This window comes from Cololabis saira, chromosome 11 (genome assembly GCF_033807715.1).
Source record: "Cololabis saira isolate AMF1-May2022 chromosome 11, fColSai1.1, whole genome shotgun sequence".
Lineage (NCBI taxonomy): Eukaryota > Metazoa > Chordata > Actinopteri > Beloniformes > Belonidae > Cololabis > Cololabis saira.
The window spans coordinates 10,571,217-10,592,195 of record NC_084597.1 but is presented as its reverse complement, the minus strand read 5'-3'; the positions used below and the strand labels follow the sequence as shown (position 1 = coordinate 10,592,195).

Below are 20,979 nucleotides of genomic sequence, written 5' to 3'. Positions count from 1 at the left end.
AGGGCCGCAATTCACCTCCAGGGTGTGGAGGTCCTTCTGCACGGCCCTGGAAGCTTCTCCGAGCCTTTCCTCCGGTTACCATCCAGTCCAACGGCCAGACTGAACGGATGAACCAGTCGCTTGGGAACGCGCTCCAGTGTGTGGCGGCTCGGCACCCGACCTCCTGGAGCACCTACCTTCCCTGGGTGGAGTACGCCCAGAACTCCCTGGTGTCCTCGTCCTCTGGCGTCTCCCACTTCATGGCAGCCATGGGATACCAACCCCCCCCTCTTCGAGTACCAGGAGAGGGAGGCGGCTGTTCCCTCGGGCCGGGTCCATCTATGCCGGTGCCAGAGAGTCTGGTGGCAGGTACGTTCCGCACTGGCTAAATCCTGTCTCCGCTCTCAACAGCAGACAAACCGTCGTCGGGTCCCCGCTCCTCGGTACAGGCCTGGGCAACAGGTCTGGTTGTCCTCCAGGGACCTGCCATTGAGGGTGGAGTGCCGGAGAGCTAGCACCGTGGTACGTGGGCCCCTTCAAGGTCGACCGGATGGTCAACCCTGCGGCGGTACGTCTGCGGCTCCCAGACTCCATGAAGGTCCATCCCACCTTTCACGTGTCTCTCGTAAAGCCGGTGGTGGAGTCCAACCTATCACCCCCAGATGACGATCCTCCCCCGGTCCACATCGTGGATGGAGCACCAGCATACACCGTTCAGGAGATCTTGGACATCCGCCGCAGAGGTCGAGGGTTCCAGTACCTCGTGGACTGGTAGGGGTACGGCCCGGAGGAGCGGTTATGGATCCCACAACGCCATATTTTGGACGTCATGCAGGTCAGAGGTCTTGTTTACAAACTGATTTCCTTGTTATACACACAGCCCCGGATGTAGACAACAGGTCCTGGAAGCAGATCTAGTGATTCATAAAATAAATGAACGAGTTTCGCGGCAATCATGTGTTATTTAGACGCTGCATCGTCTGTGTCCCGCTGTGCCCCCATGCGCTACCATTATATGGAGAAGCAGCTCGCAAAAAACTCCTAATATCTTCCGAAGGACTCCAAATGACACCAAACTTGCCTGGGTGAGTATACGACCATAAAAAATGCCAGAAATAAGGTCCAGGTTGTAAAAAAACGAACTTTCCCTTTAACCTGCGATGTATTAATCCATCATCAAACGACCATCAACCCTGTGGCCACCGCGCTGCGGCCTGTCTGTGTGGACGGAGCACTATTCTATATCAACATTTGTCAAACGGTCAAGAAGGCGTGGACCCCTTCAGCCAGGTCAATACTGCACGTCGAAAAGTCCATGAAGTATATTAAGATAAGCAACAACAAAGTACCAATCCAACACTGATCTATGAGCAGAATATTAACAAAAGCGTGTACGACTGCAATGCATTGATTCGCAGTGAGAAAGGATGGTGAATAAGATGAGGAATTTCAGTGAGAGCAGAGAGACAAGGAGAGATGCTGCTGAGCTCATTGCGGTGTATTCCAGTTGTCCTGGGCATTAATCTTTCAGGGGCTGCATGTTTCAGGGCTGCAGAGCTCAGAGCACTCCCACTAAAACCTGCACGCACACACTGGTGTTTAGCACTGCCTATGCACCTCTGAACTACTTCAAATAACCATTTTAAAGGATTAGGACGATCATTTCTCTTGTTGTCAACGAACGCCATTAAAAGACCAAAAGAAACTATGCCTTAGGGCCCAGCATGCTCGGTGTTTCCACCCACATGTGAAGTCTTCTGAGGGTGTGGGCATTGATTGCCATTAATCTCCGTTCAATGTCAAGGACTGTGGTGGGCAGATGGGAAGGCTGCAGTAGAAAAGTAATGGTTCTTGATTAAAGCTTTGACGGTCACTGTGTGAAGCCACTGTACAGCACATGTGCAGTTTTCTGTTTGTTTGTATTTCCTTGCAGCCATTTTATCTTCATTAGTTGACTGAATGCCGGTACGGTGTGGAGGCAAAAAGGAAGTGATTTCCGTGGCATTCCAGCAGAGCAATGAGCCATTCATCAACAATGAGCTTCGCCAATCTTGCGACGTAATATACTTTGTTGTTTTAACAACAAGTTAAGTTTTGTGCTGGGTCTTCACACCGACTGAATATCTGCTTTCAAGCCTTAGAAAAATCTTGCACAGGCATACATTGGCTCTATATTTGCACCGTCACACAACATGATCAAAATCAACTATTCATAGTGGGTCTTAGAAAAATAGACGAATACATCTTCAGACAAACAACAAGATATTCATTTTTCACATTCACCTTTTCTTTTGTGCTGCTTGCAATGGGCTAAATTCACCTCTGGATGTGCAGTAATTTACAAATTACACCCGACATCTGGATTTAGTTGTGCCCATCGCACTGGATAATCGGAGTGGGCTGAACTAAATCCAGATGGATAAATCTGTGTTTTACCCAAGCACCAACCATCTAACTTCTGTATTGAGGCTCATTCAGCACCAAGATTCGTTGCAGTTCCTCAACTGGCCACTAGAAGCTGACTGCAAACGTGAGTCAATATCCATTGACTCCAATGTTAAAAAGGTGCAACTTTAGAGCAGAAATAAACATATTTTCAACCGGGATTTTTTTGCACCACGCCAGGAGAGTGTATATCAAGCAGTACATTCATTTCTAATATGATTGACAGTCGGCTCAGTTAATGGCTTCCCACTATCAATACCTCATGTTGTTTGCATAAACCCAGCATCAGCTTTAAAATCACAGACATCCTCTGTAATTATCATAAAGTATTTAAGTTTTCAGGATAATTTCAATCCCATGCAAAAGGCGCATTAGAGTATAAATCATCTAAGAACAACAAGGGCGGGAGTAAAAACAATTACATGTATTTGTAACTAGGCTATTTGTAGGAGGCTCAAATAATCTGACAAATTTCAGACTTAAGATTTTCTTACATTTTAGTTTATCCTCTAACTGGTTTTGTGACTTAGTGGTCATCGTCCATTCAGTTTGGTGTTTAAAAAAAGGCAAAAAGCCATGTGGAAGTCCCAACGGGGATGACTTCTATCACTCTCAGGTAACAAGTGCACTTCATATTCACACTTTTGTACAAAGAGAACTCTTTATCCAAAACTGCTGACAGAGGTCCTCTGTAAGATGCTATTACATCTTGAGTGTCTACCATGAAGCGCTACAGAAACGCCTCATATGACACAAACACCAACATTTATAGATAAGGTGAGAAAGGGCTACTTTATGCCATATTAAATGAGACTGAATAACTCAAGTTACTGCTGAGGTTATTTAAAAAGGGTTAAGGAGAAGATTTTTGCTGTTGCTACAAATGTGTTATAAAGACAGCCAGATGTAAGAGCGGTTTAGTTCAAACCTGTAACATACAGCAAACATCAGGCATGGAAATCACAAATCTCTAAGAAGAAATGTAAAATAATAAAAAATACAAAACAAATTTGTTTTTTTTCACTGAATATTTTCATCAGAAATACAACAATAAATTGAAGATTACCATCAAAAAATCTGCCAGTATGTTACAAGGATACAGTCCCGGCCAGGGAAAAGGATTTTGTGGCGCACCATTTCTCCCATAATGCATCCCACCGACCAAATATCCACTGCACGCACAGAGGTTAGGGCGAGAGGGAGATGAAGCCAAAGAAAAGAGGGGAAAGCAAAGGTTAGTGTCATTCTCAGAGAGCATCAGTGATTAGCTGTTATTCAGTGAGAGAGACGGATATTTAGTGAGAGGTGTTACATATGAAAAACAAAGAGAGATAAAAGCAGAGCCTTGGGTGGACAAATGAGCTGCGGGAAATTCAAGGCTTCAGAGTCCGCAGGCTTCCATGTATGAGAGGACCGACTAATGAATCATAGCAGGGATGGCGTTCACTCATATCTTGATGTTCTGGAGGCTTCGGATCTGTGACTCACACCTCCAACACCTCCCTCCAGCTCAAACTCACTGATGAAGTTGTCATTTAGCCTTTTATCTGTTTGTTAATGTCCATTAAAAGACTCAAGAGTGAGACTCTGCGGCTCATGCTCTCTGTTCTGCTGCGGTTAATACAACAGGTAAGATATAAATACTCTCAGTACTCGAGTTGTAAAAGAAAATCAGGGGGGATGGTGGATTTTATCATATGGGGACAGATAATTTGTGCTGATTACAAATAATATAATATATTACAAATAATAGCAGTGACCAAAACACCTGCAGAAATACTGCAGGAATGACATAGCAGCAGTTAAATGCAGCCTTCTGTAAGCTTTAAATATCCACTGGGCTTACATCAAATACATCAAAACACAACAATAAAAAACAGTTTTCTAAACTTATCAATATGCCTCTGTCCTTCACAGGATAAGTAAAATGGATCACTGCAAAAACTCAAAATATTAACAAGAATATTTGTCTTTTTTCTAGTTAAAATGTCTTATTTTAGTAAAAAAAATCTCATTACACTTAAAACAAGACTCATCACTGGAAAAAACAACAATTTTCACATGTTTCAAGTAGATTTTCACTTAAAATAAGTAGAAAAATCTGCCAGTGGAACAAGATTTTTTTGCTTGTAATGAGAAGATAAATCTTGTCCCACTGGCAGATTTTTCTACTTATTTCAAGTGAAAATTTACTTGAAACAGGTGAAAATTGTCAAATAAGTTATTTTTCTGGTGTTATTTTTCTGGCGATGACTCTAAATGTTGAAATAGCAGTAAAACCACATTCATTGATGAAATGACATAATGGATGGAAAGGGGGGATGGCAGTTTTACAGGGGGGATGATTTGGACCGTTTTTATTTCAGGGGGGATGCCACCCCCCTCATCCCCCCTCAACTCGAGTACTGAATACTCTGCCTAAGAGTACACAGAGCTCCCACAGACTCACCTCGCTCCTTCCCTTTTGATCCTGAAGTATTAAAATGATGACGTTTCTTTGCAAAAGATAGAGACTAAAGCGTCTATTTAAAGGTGTCTGAATATAATCGAGGACTATGGAAACAAAAACCAACCAATAGGATTAATTCTCACCGTTTTCTTTGTATCCCATTCCCAGGATGACTTCAGGAGCTCTGTAGTATCGCGTCACCACGTACGGGGTCATCATGAAACTGGTCCCTGCTGTTCTGGCCAGACCAAAGTCCAGGATCTTCAGGGTGCAGTCTGATTTCACCACTATATTGCTTGGTTTCAGATCCTGGAGAAAGAACAATGTGGGATTTGTGAAGCCTTTTTTGAAGCAGTTTCTCAAAAACACAAGTCTTTATCTGCCATTTAAAATAGTTATTCTCCATTACAAATACATGAGCTCCAATAAGAAGAGTCTTTAACTTGTTTTTAACTGTGTATTTTATTTCTGGCAGACCAGAAGATCAGTAGCGCTTCTCACCTCGAACCACCACTGAGTCTCAGTTACTAAAGAAAAAAGACTAAACCACCTGGAAAAATCCCCTACAAGGAGCTTGACCACTCAAATAACTTGCAAAATTGTGTTTGTTTTACACTGAAGGGCAACCCCCCCCAAACTCTAAGGCAGGGGTGTCAAATGTGCGGCCCGTGGGCCGCATGCGGCCCGAGAGAGGTTTTCATGCGGCCCCGTGAGAAGTTTCCAACGCAAAAAAACGAAATATTAATTTACTAAAAAGGAAGGCATAAATAATTGCCATGAATCGCAGCATATCAGATAATATATTTCTTCTACAAATCCATCGTTATTCCACAAATAGAGCAGTTTTCGACATTTTTTTTGTTTTCTAGAATGCATTTGCCGATTTTATTTCTTTGTAGACGGTCGTCTATTTTTATTAACTGTCTACTATTATATATTTTCGCAGGAAAAATATCGCTGCTAAAAAAGATGATAGAAGATATTTATTCAGAGAATTTCAGTTTTGAATACGAGGATAGTGACAAAGTAAAACAGTTAAAAAAGAAGTGCTGACTTTTTCGGCACACTGGCGTAAATATCCGCGCCAATTTTTAAAAATAAATACACTTAATTGTACTGGAAAAATCTCTAAATCACAAAGAAACACTCTCGGATGTGATAAGAAAGATTTTGCTTTTAATTAAATTTCCTATAAAAAAGCGAAATATAAAAAAAACATACTTGTTTCTGTTTATCTTTGTAAAATGATGTTCAAGTATCTTACATAATTTGAAAAAAAAACGAGAAATTTCAAGAAAAGATCCTGAAGAAATATATTTTACATAATTAGAGTTTAAACAAAGTGAATATTTCCTTTTAAATTAACTAAACTGATATTGGGTTAGATAACAATAGTAAAAAAAAGAATTAGAAAAAAAAACATTTGCACCGTTTTTGTTATTTTCAGCGTGCGGCCCACAAGAAAAAAATTGGTCAAATCCGGCCCGCCAAGCAAAATGAGTTTGACACCCTTGCTCTAAGGTATTTGATGGAAAGCAATTTTGAGCCACACTTTTTTCTCCACATCTGAAGTGAAGCCTTAATCAAGTTGAGAGTTGCAAGTTTAGAGATTTTGACCTGTTTTGCTACATAAAATGTCTTCTTTCAGACGGGTGAACAGCAAAATCCAAAATATATTTATTTCTTACTGCTCTTTGTAAGTTTGTTGATTGTTACATAATGTCATGTATCTACTGAAGTAGGCTTTTGGTAGCTTTGGGTTGTTCTGGTTCTAATTTTTTTTTGCCTCTTGTGTATTTTCTTGTTTTGCTGTTGTGGTTTTACAAGGTCTGTTCTAGTTAGTCTCAGTTTTTCTGATGTTGCGTGTTATCTGGCTACTTTACTTTGTGTTTATTTTAAAGGTGTTATTCTTTCTGTATCATATCCTCACTGGTTGTCCTCCAACCTGGCGGTTACACCTGTGTCTCTTCTTCCCTGTGTTTATACATTGTCCCAGTTTTCCTGCCTTCCTTCCTTCCATCGTTGTTTCCATTATGCTTCCTGCTCAACTTTAGTTAAATTAAAAAACTGTCTGCCTCCGAGTATCCTGTACCTGGGTCCTGAACTTGTAAATCCTGATGTAAAGTCCAAATGCAAGTATTGAATCTTGGAGGTTCGTTGTGGCTCATTTATGGATTCTCACTTTTGCAGCATTTACACAAAAACACATTTTGCTATTAGCATAAGGTGACTTAAGATTTATATAATTTATAGATTTAAAGATGCAATGTACATGGACAATTAAAACTATGAACTCTTTAGTAGTACATAATTAGGGCCCGAGCACCTTCAGTGCGAAGGCCCTATTGTATCTGTAGGAATTCTTCGCGTTATTATTATGGGCATGCCAAGTAATGGCATGACCATATTGCAATCGTCCAGAATGGCCCAAAGGGCAATGCTGCTAGCATGCTAAAGTCGCAAAAGTCCCACTGCGCACCAGCGGGTGTACAGCATGACCCCGCACTGATGTGGAAAAAAAAAATCCCCAAAAAGTAAAACACGGCCGAAAAAATGAGGAAAAACATGAAAATGAAGGCGATATATTAGTATCTAGAAAAGGTTTCCCTTTTCTTATTATTATGGGCATGCCAAGTAGTGGCATGACCATATTGCAATCGTCCAGAATGGCCCAAAAGGCAATGTTGCTAGCGTTTCGCTAACATGCTAAAGTCGCAAAGGTCCCACTGCGCACCAGCGGGTGTAAAGCATGACCCCGCTCTGTTGTGGAAAAAAAAAATCCCAGAAAAATGAAACACGGCCGAGAAAACCTGAAAAATGAAGGCGTTAAATTAGTATCTAGAAAGGTTTCCCTTTTCTTATTATGGGCATGCCAAGTAGTGGCATGACCATATTGCAATCGTCCAGAATGGCCCAAAAAGCAATGTTGCTAGCGTTTCGCTAACATGCTAAAGTCGCAAAGGTCCCACTGCGCACCAGCGGGCGTAAAGCATGACCCCGCTCTGTTGTGGAAAAAAAAAATCCCCAAAAAATGAAACACGGCCGAGAAAACCTGAAAAATGAAGGCGTTAAATTAGTATCTAGAAAGGTTTCCCTTTTCTTATTATGGGCATGCCAAGTAGTGGCATGACCATATTGCAATCGTCCAGAATGGCCCAAAGGGCAATGCTGCTAGCATGCTAAAGTCGCAAAAGTCCCACTGCGCACCAGCGGGTGTACAGCATGACCCCGCACTGATGTGGAAAAAAAAAATCCCCAAAAAGTAAAACACGGCCGAAAAAATGAGGAAAAACATGAAAATGAAGGCGTAAATTAGTACCCAGAAAAGGTTTCCCTTTTCTTATTATTATTATTATTATTCTTATTCCGCACTTTTTTTCGTCCGTTAATACGGCCCGAACCGCAACGTGCACCCATGCATGGCATACATCGTTGGATGCGTCTCCATCGTGATTCGATGGGCATTACTTTTCTCCGTAATAGGGGTTAGCGTGGCAACGCTAGTTGCCAAAAAGCAAAAAAAAAGGCGAAAATTCCCACGCTTATTGCTCGGCCGAACTTTATCGTAGAGACATCGTTCAAACTTTCAAACACTCGGCCCGATAGTCACTAAAGGACCATAAAACTTCATCATGCTAGTTATTACGGTTTTTGCGATATTTAACTTTCAATTTTAAAAAAAAATCTATTTTATTTTGGACGCTTGTTGCTAGGCAACGGTTTATCGTACAGACATCATTACAACATTGACCAACCCAGGACGCTTTGTACTGCAACATATTTTAGTCTCGTCATGCTTGCTATTACGGTTTTTGAGATATTCCACATTGTTCATTTTGATGCTAATGGAACTTCGGATGCTTGTTGCGCGGCAACGCGGTATCGCAGAGACTTGGTTCCAACGTTAAAAGACTCAGCTTCATGTGGACTACAACATACTGAGGTCTCATTACGCTGTCTTTTACAGCTTTTGAGATATTAAAGCCAAATTGTCCCATTCTATCCTATGGGGCTTGTTACCGTGGCAACAAAAACCAATGCATTTGTATGGGGGACCATGTGAATAAACAATCTGTTAATGCTGCCCGAACCGGAACGTGCACCCATGCATGGCATACATTGTTGGATGCGTCTCCATCGTGCCTCGATGGGCATTACTTTTCTCAGTCTAAAGTGTTACCGTGGCAACGCTAGATGCCAAAAAGCAAAAAAAAAGGCAAAAATTCAGACGCTTATTGCTCGGTCGAACTTTATCGTAGAGACATCGTTCAAACTTTCAAACACTCGGCCCGATTGTCCCTAACGCTACGTACAACCTCATTATGCTAATTATTACAGTTTTTGCGATATTGGCCTTTCATTTTTTTTTAAATTTCTGTTTGAATTTGGACGCTTGTTGCTAGGCAACAGGTTATTGTAGAGACATCGTACAAATGTCCCCTGACTCGGCACGCTGTGGACTTCAACATACTCAAATTTCATGACGCTGGCATTTAAGGAAATTTTATGTCAAAATCCAGGCCACATGGCCCCATTCATTCGGATGGGGTTTTGTACCATGGTGAAAAAAAAAACCTATCCGTTAACGTAGCCTGAACCGGAACATGCACCCATGCAAGGCATACATCGTTAGATGCGTCTCCATCTTGCCTCGAAGGGCATTACTATTCTCAGTCAAAAGCGTTACCGTGGCAACGCTAGATGCCAAAAAGCGCGCCCCATTAATAACTATTGGGAGCACAGGAATGAATGAAATACAAGTGTAAAAACACCTCAAACTGACATAGAACCACCCTAAACCCAACCAGTACAGCCCAAAACCAAAGCAGCGAGAGGGGACGAATGGGCGGTAGGGCATGCCCATATCAAAATTTCCAGAAATTTTCTAGTTATTATTATTATTATTATTCTTATTCCGCACTTTTTTTCGTCCGTTAATGCGGCCCGAACCGCAACGTGCACCCATGCATGGCATACATCGTTGGATGCGTCTCCATCTTGCCTCGATGGGCATTACTTTTCTCCGTAATAGGGGTTATCGTGGCAACGCTAGTTGCCAAAAAGCAAAAAAAAAGGCGAAAATTCCCGCGCTTATTGCTCGGCCAAACTTTATCGTAGAGACATCGTTCAAACTTTGAAACACTCGGCCCGATAGTCTTTAAAGGACCATACAACTTCATCATGCTAGTTATTACGGTTTTTGCGATATTTAACTTTCAATTTAAAAAAAAAATCACTTTTATTTTGGACGCTTGTTGCTAGGCAACGGTTTATCGTACAGACATCATTACAACATTGACCAACCCGGGACGCTTTGTACTGCAACATATTTTAGTCTCGTCATGCTTGCTATTACGGTTTTTGAGATATTCCACATTGTTCATTTTGATGCTAACGGAACTTCGGATGCTTGTTGCGCGGCAACGCGGTATCGCAGAGACTTGGTTCCAACGTTAAAAGACTCAGCTTAATGTGGACTACAACATACTGAGGTCACATTACGCTGTCGTTTACAGCTTTTGAGATATTAAAGCCAAATTGTCCCATTCTATCCTATGGGGCTTGTTACCATGGCAACAAAAACCAATGCATTTGTATGGGGGACCATGTGAATAAACAATCTGTTAATGCTGCCCGAACCGGAACGTGCACCCATGCATGGCATACATTGTTGGATGCGTCTCCATCGTGCCTCGATGGGCATTACTTTTCTCAGTCAAAAGTGTTACCGTGGCAACGCTAGATGCCAAAAAGCAAAAAAAAAGGCAAAAATTCAGACGCTTATTGCTCGGTGGAACTTTATCGTAGAGACATCGTTCAAACTTTCAAACACTCGGCCCGATTGTCCCTAACGCTACGTACAACCTCATTATGCTAATTATTACAGTTTTTGCGATATTGGCCTTTCATTTTTTTTTAAATTTCTGTTTGAATTTGGACGCTTGTTGCTAGGCAACAGGTTATCGTAGAGACATCGTACAAATGTCCCCTGACTCGGCACGCTGTGGACTTCAACATACTCAAATTTCATGAAGCTGGCATTTAAGGAAATGTTATGTCAAAATCCAGGCCAAATGGCCCCATTCATTCGGATGGGGTTTTGTACTATGGTGAAAAAAAAAACCTATCCGTTAACGTAGCCTGAACCGGAACATGCACCCATGCAAGGCATACATCGTTAGATGCGTCTCCATCTTGCCTCGAAGGGCATTACTATTCTCAGTCAAAAGCGTTACCGTGGCAACGCTAGATGCCAAAAAGCGCGCCCCATTAATAACTATCGGGAGCACAGGAATGAATGAAATACAAGTGTAAAAACACCTCAAACTGACATAGAACCACCCCAAACACAACCACTACAGCCCAAAACCAAAGCGGCGAGAGGGGACGAATGGGCGGTAGGGCATGCCCATATCAAAATTTCCAGAAATTTTCTAGTTATGGGCATGCCAAGTAGTGGCATGACCATATTGCAATCGTCCAGAATGGCCCAAAGGGCAATGCTGCTAGCATGCTAAAGTCGCAAAAGTCCCACTGCGCACCAGCGGGTGTACAGCATGACCCCGCACTGATGTGGAAAAAAAAAATCCCCAAAAAGTAAAACACGGCCGAAAAAATGAGGAAAAACATGAAAATGAAGGCGATATATTAGTATCTAGAAAAGGTTTCCCTTTTCTTATTATGGGCATGCCAAGTAGTGGCATGACCATATTGCAATCGTCCAGAATGGCCCAAAGGGCAATGCTGCTAGCATGCTAAAGTCGCAAAAGTCCCACTGCGCACCCGCGGGTGTACAGCATGACCCCGCACTGATGTGGAAAAAAAAAATCCCCAAAAAGTAAAACACGGCCGAAAAAATTAGGAAAAACATGAAAATGAAGGCGATATATTAGTATCTAGAAAAGGTTTCCCTTTTCTTATTATTATTATGGGCATGCCAAGTAGTGGCATGACCATATTGCAATCGTCCAGAATGGCCCAAAGGGCAATGCTGCTAGCATGCTAAAGTCGCAAAAGTCCCACTGCGCACCAGCGGGTGTACAGCATGACCCCGCACTGATGTGGGAAAAAAAAATCCCCAAAAAGTAAAACACGGCCGAAAAAAGGAGGAAAAACATGAAAATGAAGGCGATATATTAGTATCTAGAAAAGGTTTCCCTTTTCTTATTATTATTAGTGCCACGGCTGCGCCACGTGGCACGCCTCCTCCATTGAGCTGCGCAAGCTCAATGGAGGAGGAGTGCCTCGTGCGCAGCACGAGGCACTCATACTATTGCTCAGGCTTATTATTAGTGCCACGGCTGCGCCACGTGGCACTCCTCCTCCATTGAGATGCGCAAGCTCAATGGAGGAGGAGTGCCTCGTGCGCAGCACGAGGCACTCATACTATTGCTCAGGCTTATTAGTGCCACGGCTGCGCCACGTGGCACGCCTCCTCCATTGAGCTGCGCAAGCTCAATGGAGGAGGAGTGCCTCGTGCGCAGCACGAGGCACTCTTACTATTGCTCAGGCTTATTATTAGTGCCACGGCTGCGCCACGTGGCACTCCTCCTCCATTGAGATGCGCAAGCTCAATGGAGGAGGAGTGCCTCGTGCGCAGCACGAGGCACTCATACTATTGCTCAGGCTTCTTTATTTATTTATTCTTCCGTATAAACTTCGGCGCGTAACTAGTCCCACAGCTTTGAGAAAACGCGAAAAGTAAAAACGTAGAAACGTGCGCCTTAATCGGGAATCGATGGGTATGACTTTTATTAGCGATTGACGTGCACGTTTTTGCGCAACGTGCACAAACGTGCGCTTTTTGCCCCATCCGGAACGCATTGCGTGAACTTTGGGGCCTCACCACTCGCACACCGTTACTCGAAAAATTCTGAACCGATTTAGAAAGTTGTAGGCCCTGAATTTAACTACAGTCCTGTGGATTTTCAGAGCGATGGCACAAATAGTTTTTGCACGAAGTGCAAAAACATTTCCAAATTTCCAAACTAATGGGGAGACCATTTTGCCATGTATTCCTATGGCGCCATTCAAAGCGGATGGGAAAATGTCGAGAAAAAAGACAAAATTTCCCCTTTTTTCAGAGTCACGTATCTTTCTCATACTTGCACGTAGAAACGTCATTCAAACTTCAAAACGGAGGAAAACTTCTCTTCTCTCTCTAAACCCCGGACTGTTTTTTCCTAAAATGTACACTTTTCAAGATATGAGCCCTCAAGCGAGGTCTGGAAATCACTTTTTTTCAAATCTAGAGCACGGGAGTCAGTTTGCTAGAGTGTAGTTACACTGAAAAAAAAACATGATTTCTTATTTGTAACTCGAGGTCACGGCCAAACCGTAAAAGGTAGACAGATCATTTTTGGTCAGAATATAGACATAGGTGTTGTGATTTATAAAATGTGACTTTCACAGGCGTGGTGTGCACAAAATTTTAACGGTGGAGCCAACAGACACGCCAATTCCTGTCTGTCTCTTCATTGACTCCCATGTTAAATGAAGTTTTCTTCAAAAAAATCTCATTTTTGTTTTCGAATTGCCGTTACTAACACATTTTAAGGAATATCTGAATAAAATTAAGATTGTCAGAATCTTCCGGGTTCTGTCTCTCTCACGATGTCTTTGTTTTTCTGATAGGAGCTACAGTTTGATTACAAGGTGAAGTTATTTGAGGCTTGTCAAATCCAAAAAACTAGCTGAGTCATTCCAATACAATATACACTACCATACTTCCGGGTCATGTGACCCAGAACTGGTCACATGACACATCAATGCAGACTTCATAATACTTTACCTTGGATAATGGAGGAATCTGAACCCTGACCTTACATGATCCCCATTTTATTTTTATAGGATGTTAGTGTTATTATGGGATGGCAGGTGTTTTTATAGGATGTTAGTGTTATTATGGGATGGCAGGTGTTTTTTTAAGGTTTTTAGCGTTATTATGGGATGGCAGGTGTTTTTATAGGATGTTAGTGTTATTATGGGATGGTAGGTGTTTATTATGGGATGGTAGTGTTATTGGTGTTAGCGGTCCCGTTAGCGGTTCTGTTAGCGGTCCTGTTAGCGATCCCGTTAGCGGTCCAGTTAGCGATCCCGTTAGCGGTCCAGTTAGCGACCCCGTTAGCAATCCCGTTAGCGGTTGTTAGCGATCCCGTTAGCAATCCCGTTAGCGGCTCGGTTAGCGGTCCCGTTAGCGATCCCGTTAGCGATCCCGTTAGCGGTCCCGTTAGCGGTCCCGTTAGCGGTTCCGTTAGCGATCCCGTTAGCGGTCCCGTTAGCGGTTCCGTTAGCGGTTGTTAGCGGCTCGGTTAGCGATTCCGTTAGCGGCTCGGTTAGCGGTCCCGTTAGCGATCCCGTTAGCGGTTCAGTTAGCGGTTCTGTTAGCGGTCCTGTTAGCGGTTCCGTTAGCGGTTGTTAGCGGTCCCGTTAGCGACCCCATTAGCGGCTCCGTTAGCGATCCCGTTAGCGATCCCGTTAGCGGTCCCGTTAGCGGTCCCGTTAGCGGTTCCGTTAGCGATCCCATTAGCGGTCCCGTTAGCGGTCCCGTTAGCGGTCCCGTTAGCGGTTGTTAGCGGCTCGGTTAGCGATTCCGTTAACGGCTCGGTTAGCGGTCCCGTTAGCGATCCCGTTAGCGATCCCGTTAGCGGTTCAGTTAGCGGTTCTGTTAGCGGTACTGTTAGCGGTCCCGTTAGCGGTCCCGTTAGCGGTTCCGTTAGCGATCCCATTAGCGGTCCCGTTAGCGGTCCCGTTAGCGGTCCCGTTAGCGGTTCCGTTAGCGGTTATTAGCGGCTCGGTTAGCGATTCCGTTAGCGGCTCGGTTAGCGGTCCCGTTAGCGGTCCCGTTAGCGATCCCTTTAGCGATCCCGTTAGCGGTTCAGTTAGCGATCCCGTTAGAGGTTCCGTTAGCGGTTCTGTTAGCTATCCCGTTAGCGGTCCCGTTAGCGGTCTTGTTAGCGGTTCTATTAGCCTATTACATATTTTCTGTAATAACTTTTGAATGGTTTGACATAGAGAGTCATGGGTGGTGTCAAATGACTAAGTATCGAGTCCTTGACCTTCATGGGTGCAAATAAGCCCCGCGATCATCCGGCAGTAGTCCGTGGCACTTCAAAATTTCCCGGGAATTTTGTCTAGTTTATTTATTTATTCTTCCGTAAAAACTTCGGCGCGTAACTCGTCCCACAGCTTTGACAAAACGCGAAAAGTAAAAACGTAGAAACGTGCGCCTTAATCGGGAATCGATGGGTATGACTTTTATTAGCGATTGGCGTGCACGTTTTTGCGCAACGTGCACAAACGTGCGCTTTTTGCCCCATCCGGAACGCATTGCGTGAAGTTTGGGGCCTCACCACTCGCACACCGTTACTCGAAAAATTCTGAACCGATTTAGAAAGTTGTAGGCCCTGAATTTAACTACAGTCCTGTGGATTTTCAGAACGATGGCACGAATAGTTTTTGCACGAAGTGCAAAAACATTTCCAAATTTCCAAACTAATGGGGAGATTTTCCCATGTATTTGTATGGGGCAGCATTTCACACTTTGGGTGGGAGGAGGTTAAAAAAAAAAAAAAATCACCTTTTTTCTGAGTCACGTATCTTTCTCATACTTGCACGTAGAAACGTCATTCAAACTTCAAAACGGAGGAAAACTTCTCTTCTCTCTCCAAACCCGAAACAGTTTTTTCCTAAAATGTACACTTTTCAAGATATGAGCCCTCAAGCGAGGACTGGAAATCACTTTTTTTCAAATCTAGAGCACGGGAGTCAGTTTGCTAGAGTGTAGTTACACTGAAAAAAAAACATGATTTCTTATTTGTAACTCGAGGTCACGGCCAAACCGTAAAAGGTAGACAGATAATTTTTGGTCAGAATATAGACATAGGTGTTGTGATTTATAAAATGTGACTTTGACAGGCGTGGTGTGCACAAAATTTTAACGGGGGAGCCAACAGACACGCCAGTTCCTGTCTCTCTCTTCATTGACTCCCATGTTAAATGAAGTTTTCTTAAAAAAAATCTCATTTTTGTTTTCGAATTGCCGTTACTAACACATTTTAAGGAATATCTGTATGAAAATAACATTTAGATAATCTGGTAGGTTCTCTGTTTCTCAAAATGTTTTCGTTTTTCTGCTAAGAGCTACGGTTTGAGCGCAAAGTGGAGTGATTTCAGGTTTGTCACAACCAAAAATCCAGCTGAGTCATTCCCGCTCCCTCTGTATCAGGTTCTTGTTGCCCCTAGCAACCAGAGCTCAGCTGTTGACTGATTAGACTGACCCAGAACTGGTCACATGACTCACTCAGTACAGAATTCATAGTATAACCTGGAAAATGGAGAAATCTGAACCCTGACCTTTTAACCTTAGATGAACACACACACACACACACACACACACACACACACACACACACACACACACACACACACGATAGGTGTTATTATGGGATGACAGGTGTTTTTATAGGATGTTAGTGTTATTATGGGATGTCAGGTGTTTTTATAGGATGTTAGTGTTATTATGGGATGGCAGGTGTTTTTATAGGATGTTAGTGTTATTATGGGATGGCAGGTGTTTTTATAGGATGTTAGTGTTATTATGGGATGTTAGTGTTATTATGGTATGGTAGGTGTTTATTATGGGATGGTAGTGTTATTGGTGTTAGCGGTCCCGTTAGCGGTTCTGTTAGCGGTCCTGTTAGCGATCCCGTTAGCGGTCCCGTTAGCGGTCCAGTAATGGATCCCGTTAGCGGTCCAGTTAGCGACCCCGTTAGCGGTCCCGTTAGCAATCCCGTTAGCGGTCCCGTTAGCGGTTGTTAGTGATCCCGTTAGCGATCCCGTTAGCGGCTTGGTTAGCGATCCCGTTAGCGGCTCGGTTAGCGGTCCCGTTAGCGGTTCAGTTAGCGATTCCGTTAGCGATCCCGTTAGCGGTCCCGTTAGCGGTCCCGTTAGCGGTCCAGTTAGCGATCCCGTTAGCGGTCCAGTTAGCGACCCCGTTAGCGGTCCCGTTAGCGGTTCCGCTAGCGGTTGTTAGCGATCCCGTTAGCGGTCCCGTTAGCGGTTCAGTTAGCGATTCCGTTAGCGATCCCGTTAGCGGTCCCGTTAGCGGTCCAGTTAGCGATCCCGTTAGCGGTCCAGTTAGCGACCCCGTTAGCGGTCCCGTTAGCGGTTCCGCTAGCGGTTGTTAGCGATCCCGTTAGCGATCCCGTTAGCGGTCCCGTTAGCGGTTCTTTTAGCGGTTCTGTTAGCGGTCCTGTTAGCGGTTCCGTTAGCGGTTGTTAGCGGTCCCGTTAGCGATCCCATTAGCGGCTCGGTTAGCAATCTCGTTAGCGGCTCGGTTAGCGGTCCCGTTAGCGGTTCAGTTAGCGATTCCGTTAGCGATCCTGTTAGCGGTACCGTTAGCAGTCCAGTTAGCGATCCCGTTAGCGGTCCAGTTAGCGACCCCGTTAGCGGTCCCGTTAGCAATCCCATTAGCGGTCCCGTTAGCGGTTCCGCTAGCGGTTGTTAGCGATCCCGTTAGCGGTTCTGATAGCGGTTCTGTTAGCGGTCCCGTTAGCGGTTCTGTTAGCGGTTGTTAGCGGTCCCGTTAGCGATCCCATTAGCGGCTCGGTTAGCGTTCCCGTTAGCGATCCCGTTAGCGATCCCGTTAGCGATCCCGTTAGCGATCCCGTTAGCGATCCCGTTAGCGGTCCCGTTAGCGGTCCCGTTAGCGGTTCCGTTAGCGGTCCCGTTAGCGGTTCCGTTAGCGGTTGTTAGCGGCTCGGTTAGCGATCCCGTTAGCGGCTCGGTTAGCGGTCCCGTTAGCGATCCCGTTAGCGATCCTGTTAGCGGTCCCGTTAGCGGTCCCGTTAGCGGTCCCGTTAGCGGTTCCGTTAGCGGTCCCGTTAGCGGTCCCGTTAGCGGTTCCGTTAGCGGTTGTTAGCGGCTCGGTTAGCGATCCCGTTAGCGGCTCGGTTAGCGGTCCCGTTAGCGGTCCCGTTAGCGATCCCGTTAGCGATCCCGTTAGCGGTTCAGTTAGCGGTTCTATATTTTCTGTAATAACTTTTGAATGGTTTGACATAGAGAGTCATGGGTGGTGTCATTGGAATCTGTATCGAGTCCTTGACCTTCATGGGTGCAAATAAGCCCCGCGATCATCCGGCAGTAGTCCGTGGCACTTCAAAATTTCCCGGGAATTTTGTCTAGTTTATTATTCCATATTCTTCCGTAAAAACTTCGGCGCGTAACTAGTCCCGCAGCTTTGAGAAAACGCGAAAAGTAAAAACGTAGAAACGTGCGCCTTAATCGGGAATCGATGGGTATGACTTTTATAAGCAATTGGCGTGCACGTTTTTGCGCAACGTGCACAAACGTGCGCTTTTTGCCCCATCCGGAACGCATTGCGTGAACTTTGGGGCCTCACCACTCGCACACCGTTACTCGAAAAATTCTGAACCGATTTAGAAAGTTGTAGGCCCTGAATTTAACTACAGTCCTGTGGATTTTCAGAGCGATGGCACGAATAGTTTTTGCACGAAGTGCAAAAACATTTCCAAATTTCCAAACTAATGGGGAAGATTTTCCCATGCATTTCAATGGCGCCATTATAAGCGGATGGGAAAATGTTGAGAAAAAAAAGACAAAATTCACCTTTTTTCTGAGTCACGTATCTTTCTCATACTTGCACGTAGAAACGTCATTCAAACTTCAAAACGGAGGAAAACTTCTCTTCTCTCTCCAAACCCGAAACTGTTTTTTCCTAAAATGTACACTTTTCAAGATATGAGCCCTCAAGCGAGGACTGGAAATCACTTTTTTTCAAATCTAGAGCACGGGAGTCAGTTTGCTAGAGTGTAGTTACACTGAAAAAAAAACATGATTTCTTATTTGTAACTCGAGCTCACGGGCAAACCGTAAAAGGTAGACAGATAATTTTTGGTCAGAATATAGACATAGGTGTTGTGATTCATAAAATGTGACTTTGACAGGCGTGGTGTGCACAAAATTTTAACGGGGGAGCCAACAGATACGCCAATTCCTGTCTCGCTGTTCATTGAGTCCCATGTTAAAAAAACATTTTCTTAAAAAAAATCTCATTTTTGTTTTCGAATTGCCGTTACTAACACATTTTAAGGAATATCTGTATGAAAATAACATTTAGATAATCTGGTAGGTTCTCTGTTTCTCAAAATGTTTTCGTTTTTCTGCTAAGAGCTACGGTTTGAGCGCAAAGTGGAGTGATTTCAGGTTTGTCACAACCGAAAATCCAGCTGAGTCATTCCTGCTCCCTCTGTATCAGGTTCTTGTTGCCCCTAGCAACCAGAGCTCAGCTGTTGACTGATTAGACTGACCCAGAACTGGTCACATGACTCACTCAGTACATACTTCATAGTATAACCTGGAAAATGGAGAAATCTGAACCCTGACCTTTTAACCTTAGATGAACACACACACACACACACACACACACACACACACACACACACACACACACACACACACACACACACACACACGATAGGTGTTATTATGGGATGTCAGGTGTTTTTATAGGATGTTAGTGTTATTATGGGATGTCAGGTGTTTTTATAGGATGTTAGTGTTATTATGGGATGTCAGGTGTTTTTATAGGATGTTAGTGTTATTATGGGATGGCAGGTGTTTTTATAGGATGTTAGTGTTATTATGGGATGGCAGGTGTTTTTATAGGATGTTAGTGTTATTATGGGATGGCAGGTGTTTTTATAGGATGTTAGTGTTATTATGGGATGTCAGGTGTTTTTATAGGATGTTAGTGTTATTATGGGATGGCAGGTGTTTTTATAGGATGTTAGTGTCATTATGGGATGGCAGGTGTTTTTATAGGATGTTAGTGTTATTATGGGATGTTAGTGTTATTATGGGATGGTAGTGTTATTGGTGTTAGCGGTCCCGTTAGCGGTTCTGTTAGCGGTCCTGTTAGCGATCCCGTTAGCGGTCCCGTTAGCGGTCCAGTTAGCGATCCCGTTAGCGGTCCAGTTAGCGACCCCGTTAGCGGTCCCGTTAGCAATCCCGTTAGCGGTTGTTAGCGATCCCGTTAGCGATCCCGTTAGCGATCCCGTTAGCGGCTCGGTTAGCGGTCCCGTTAGCGGTCCCGTTAGCGGTTCAGTTAGCGATTCCGTTAGCGGTCCCGTTAGCGGTCCCGTTAGCGATCCCGTTAGCGGTCCAGTTAGCGACCCCGTTAGCGGTCCCGTTAGCAATCCCATTAGCGGTCCCGTTAGCGGTTCCGCTAGCGGTTGTTAGCGATCCCGTTAGCGGTCCCGTTAGCGGTTCTGTTAGTGGTCCCGTTAGCGGTTCCGTTAGCGGTTGTTAGCGGTCCCGTTAGCGACCCCATTAGCGGCTCGGTTAGCGGTCCCATTAGCGATCCCGTTAGCGATCCCGTTAGCGGCCCCGTTAGCGGTTGTTAGCGGCTCGGTTAGCGATTCCGTTAGTGGCTCGGTTAGCGATCCCGTTAGCGATCCCGTTAGCGGTCCCGTTAGCGGCCCCGTTAGCGGTTCCGTTAGCGATCCCATTAGCGGCCCCATTAGCGGTCCCGTTAGCGGTTCCGTTAGCGGTTGTTAGCGGCTCGGTTAGCAATTCTGTTAGCGGTCCCGTTAGCGGTCCCGTTAGCGATCCCTTTAGCGATCCCGTCAGCGGTTCAGTTAGCGATCCTGTTAGAGGTCCCTTTAGCGGTTCTGTTAGCTATCCCGTTAGCGGTCCCGTTAGCGGTCTTGTTAGCGGTTCTATTAGCCTATTACATATTTTCTGTAATAACTTTTGAATGGTTTGTCATAGAGAGTCATGGGTGGTGTCATTGGAATCTGTATCGAGTCCTTGACCTTCATGGGTGCAAATAAGCCCCGCGATCACCCGGCAGTAGTCCGTGGCACTTCAAAATTTCCCGGGAATTTTGTCTAGTTATTTATTTATTCTTCCGTAAAAACTTCGGCGCGTAACTAGTCCCACAGCTTTGAGAAAACGCGAAAAGTAAAAACGTAGAAACGTGCGCCTTAATCGGGAATCGATGGGTATGACTTTTATTAGCGATTGGCGTGCACGTTTTTGCGCAACGTGCACAAACGTGCGCTTTTTGCCCCATCCGGAACGCA

The 20,979-nt window shown here is 44.4% G+C and overlaps 1 protein-coding gene across 8 annotated transcripts in view; it reads right to left on the bottom strand.

The window, feature by feature from the left end:
• Positions 1–20,979, bottom strand: part of mapk10 (mitogen-activated protein kinase 10) — a 101,388-nt gene that overhangs the window by 23,193 nt on the left and 57,216 nt on the right. For all 8 annotated transcript variants that reach the window (XM_061733696.1, XM_061733697.1, XM_061733692.1 and 5 more), the window contains 2 exons: positions 5,017–5,183; positions 3,525–3,596 (listed from right to left, as the gene is read on the bottom strand). In XM_061733696.1, coding sequence (XP_061589680.1) covers positions 3,525–3,596; positions 5,017–5,183 — 239 coding nt within the window. The remainder of the gene's footprint in view (positions 1–3,524; positions 3,597–5,016; positions 5,184–20,979) is intronic.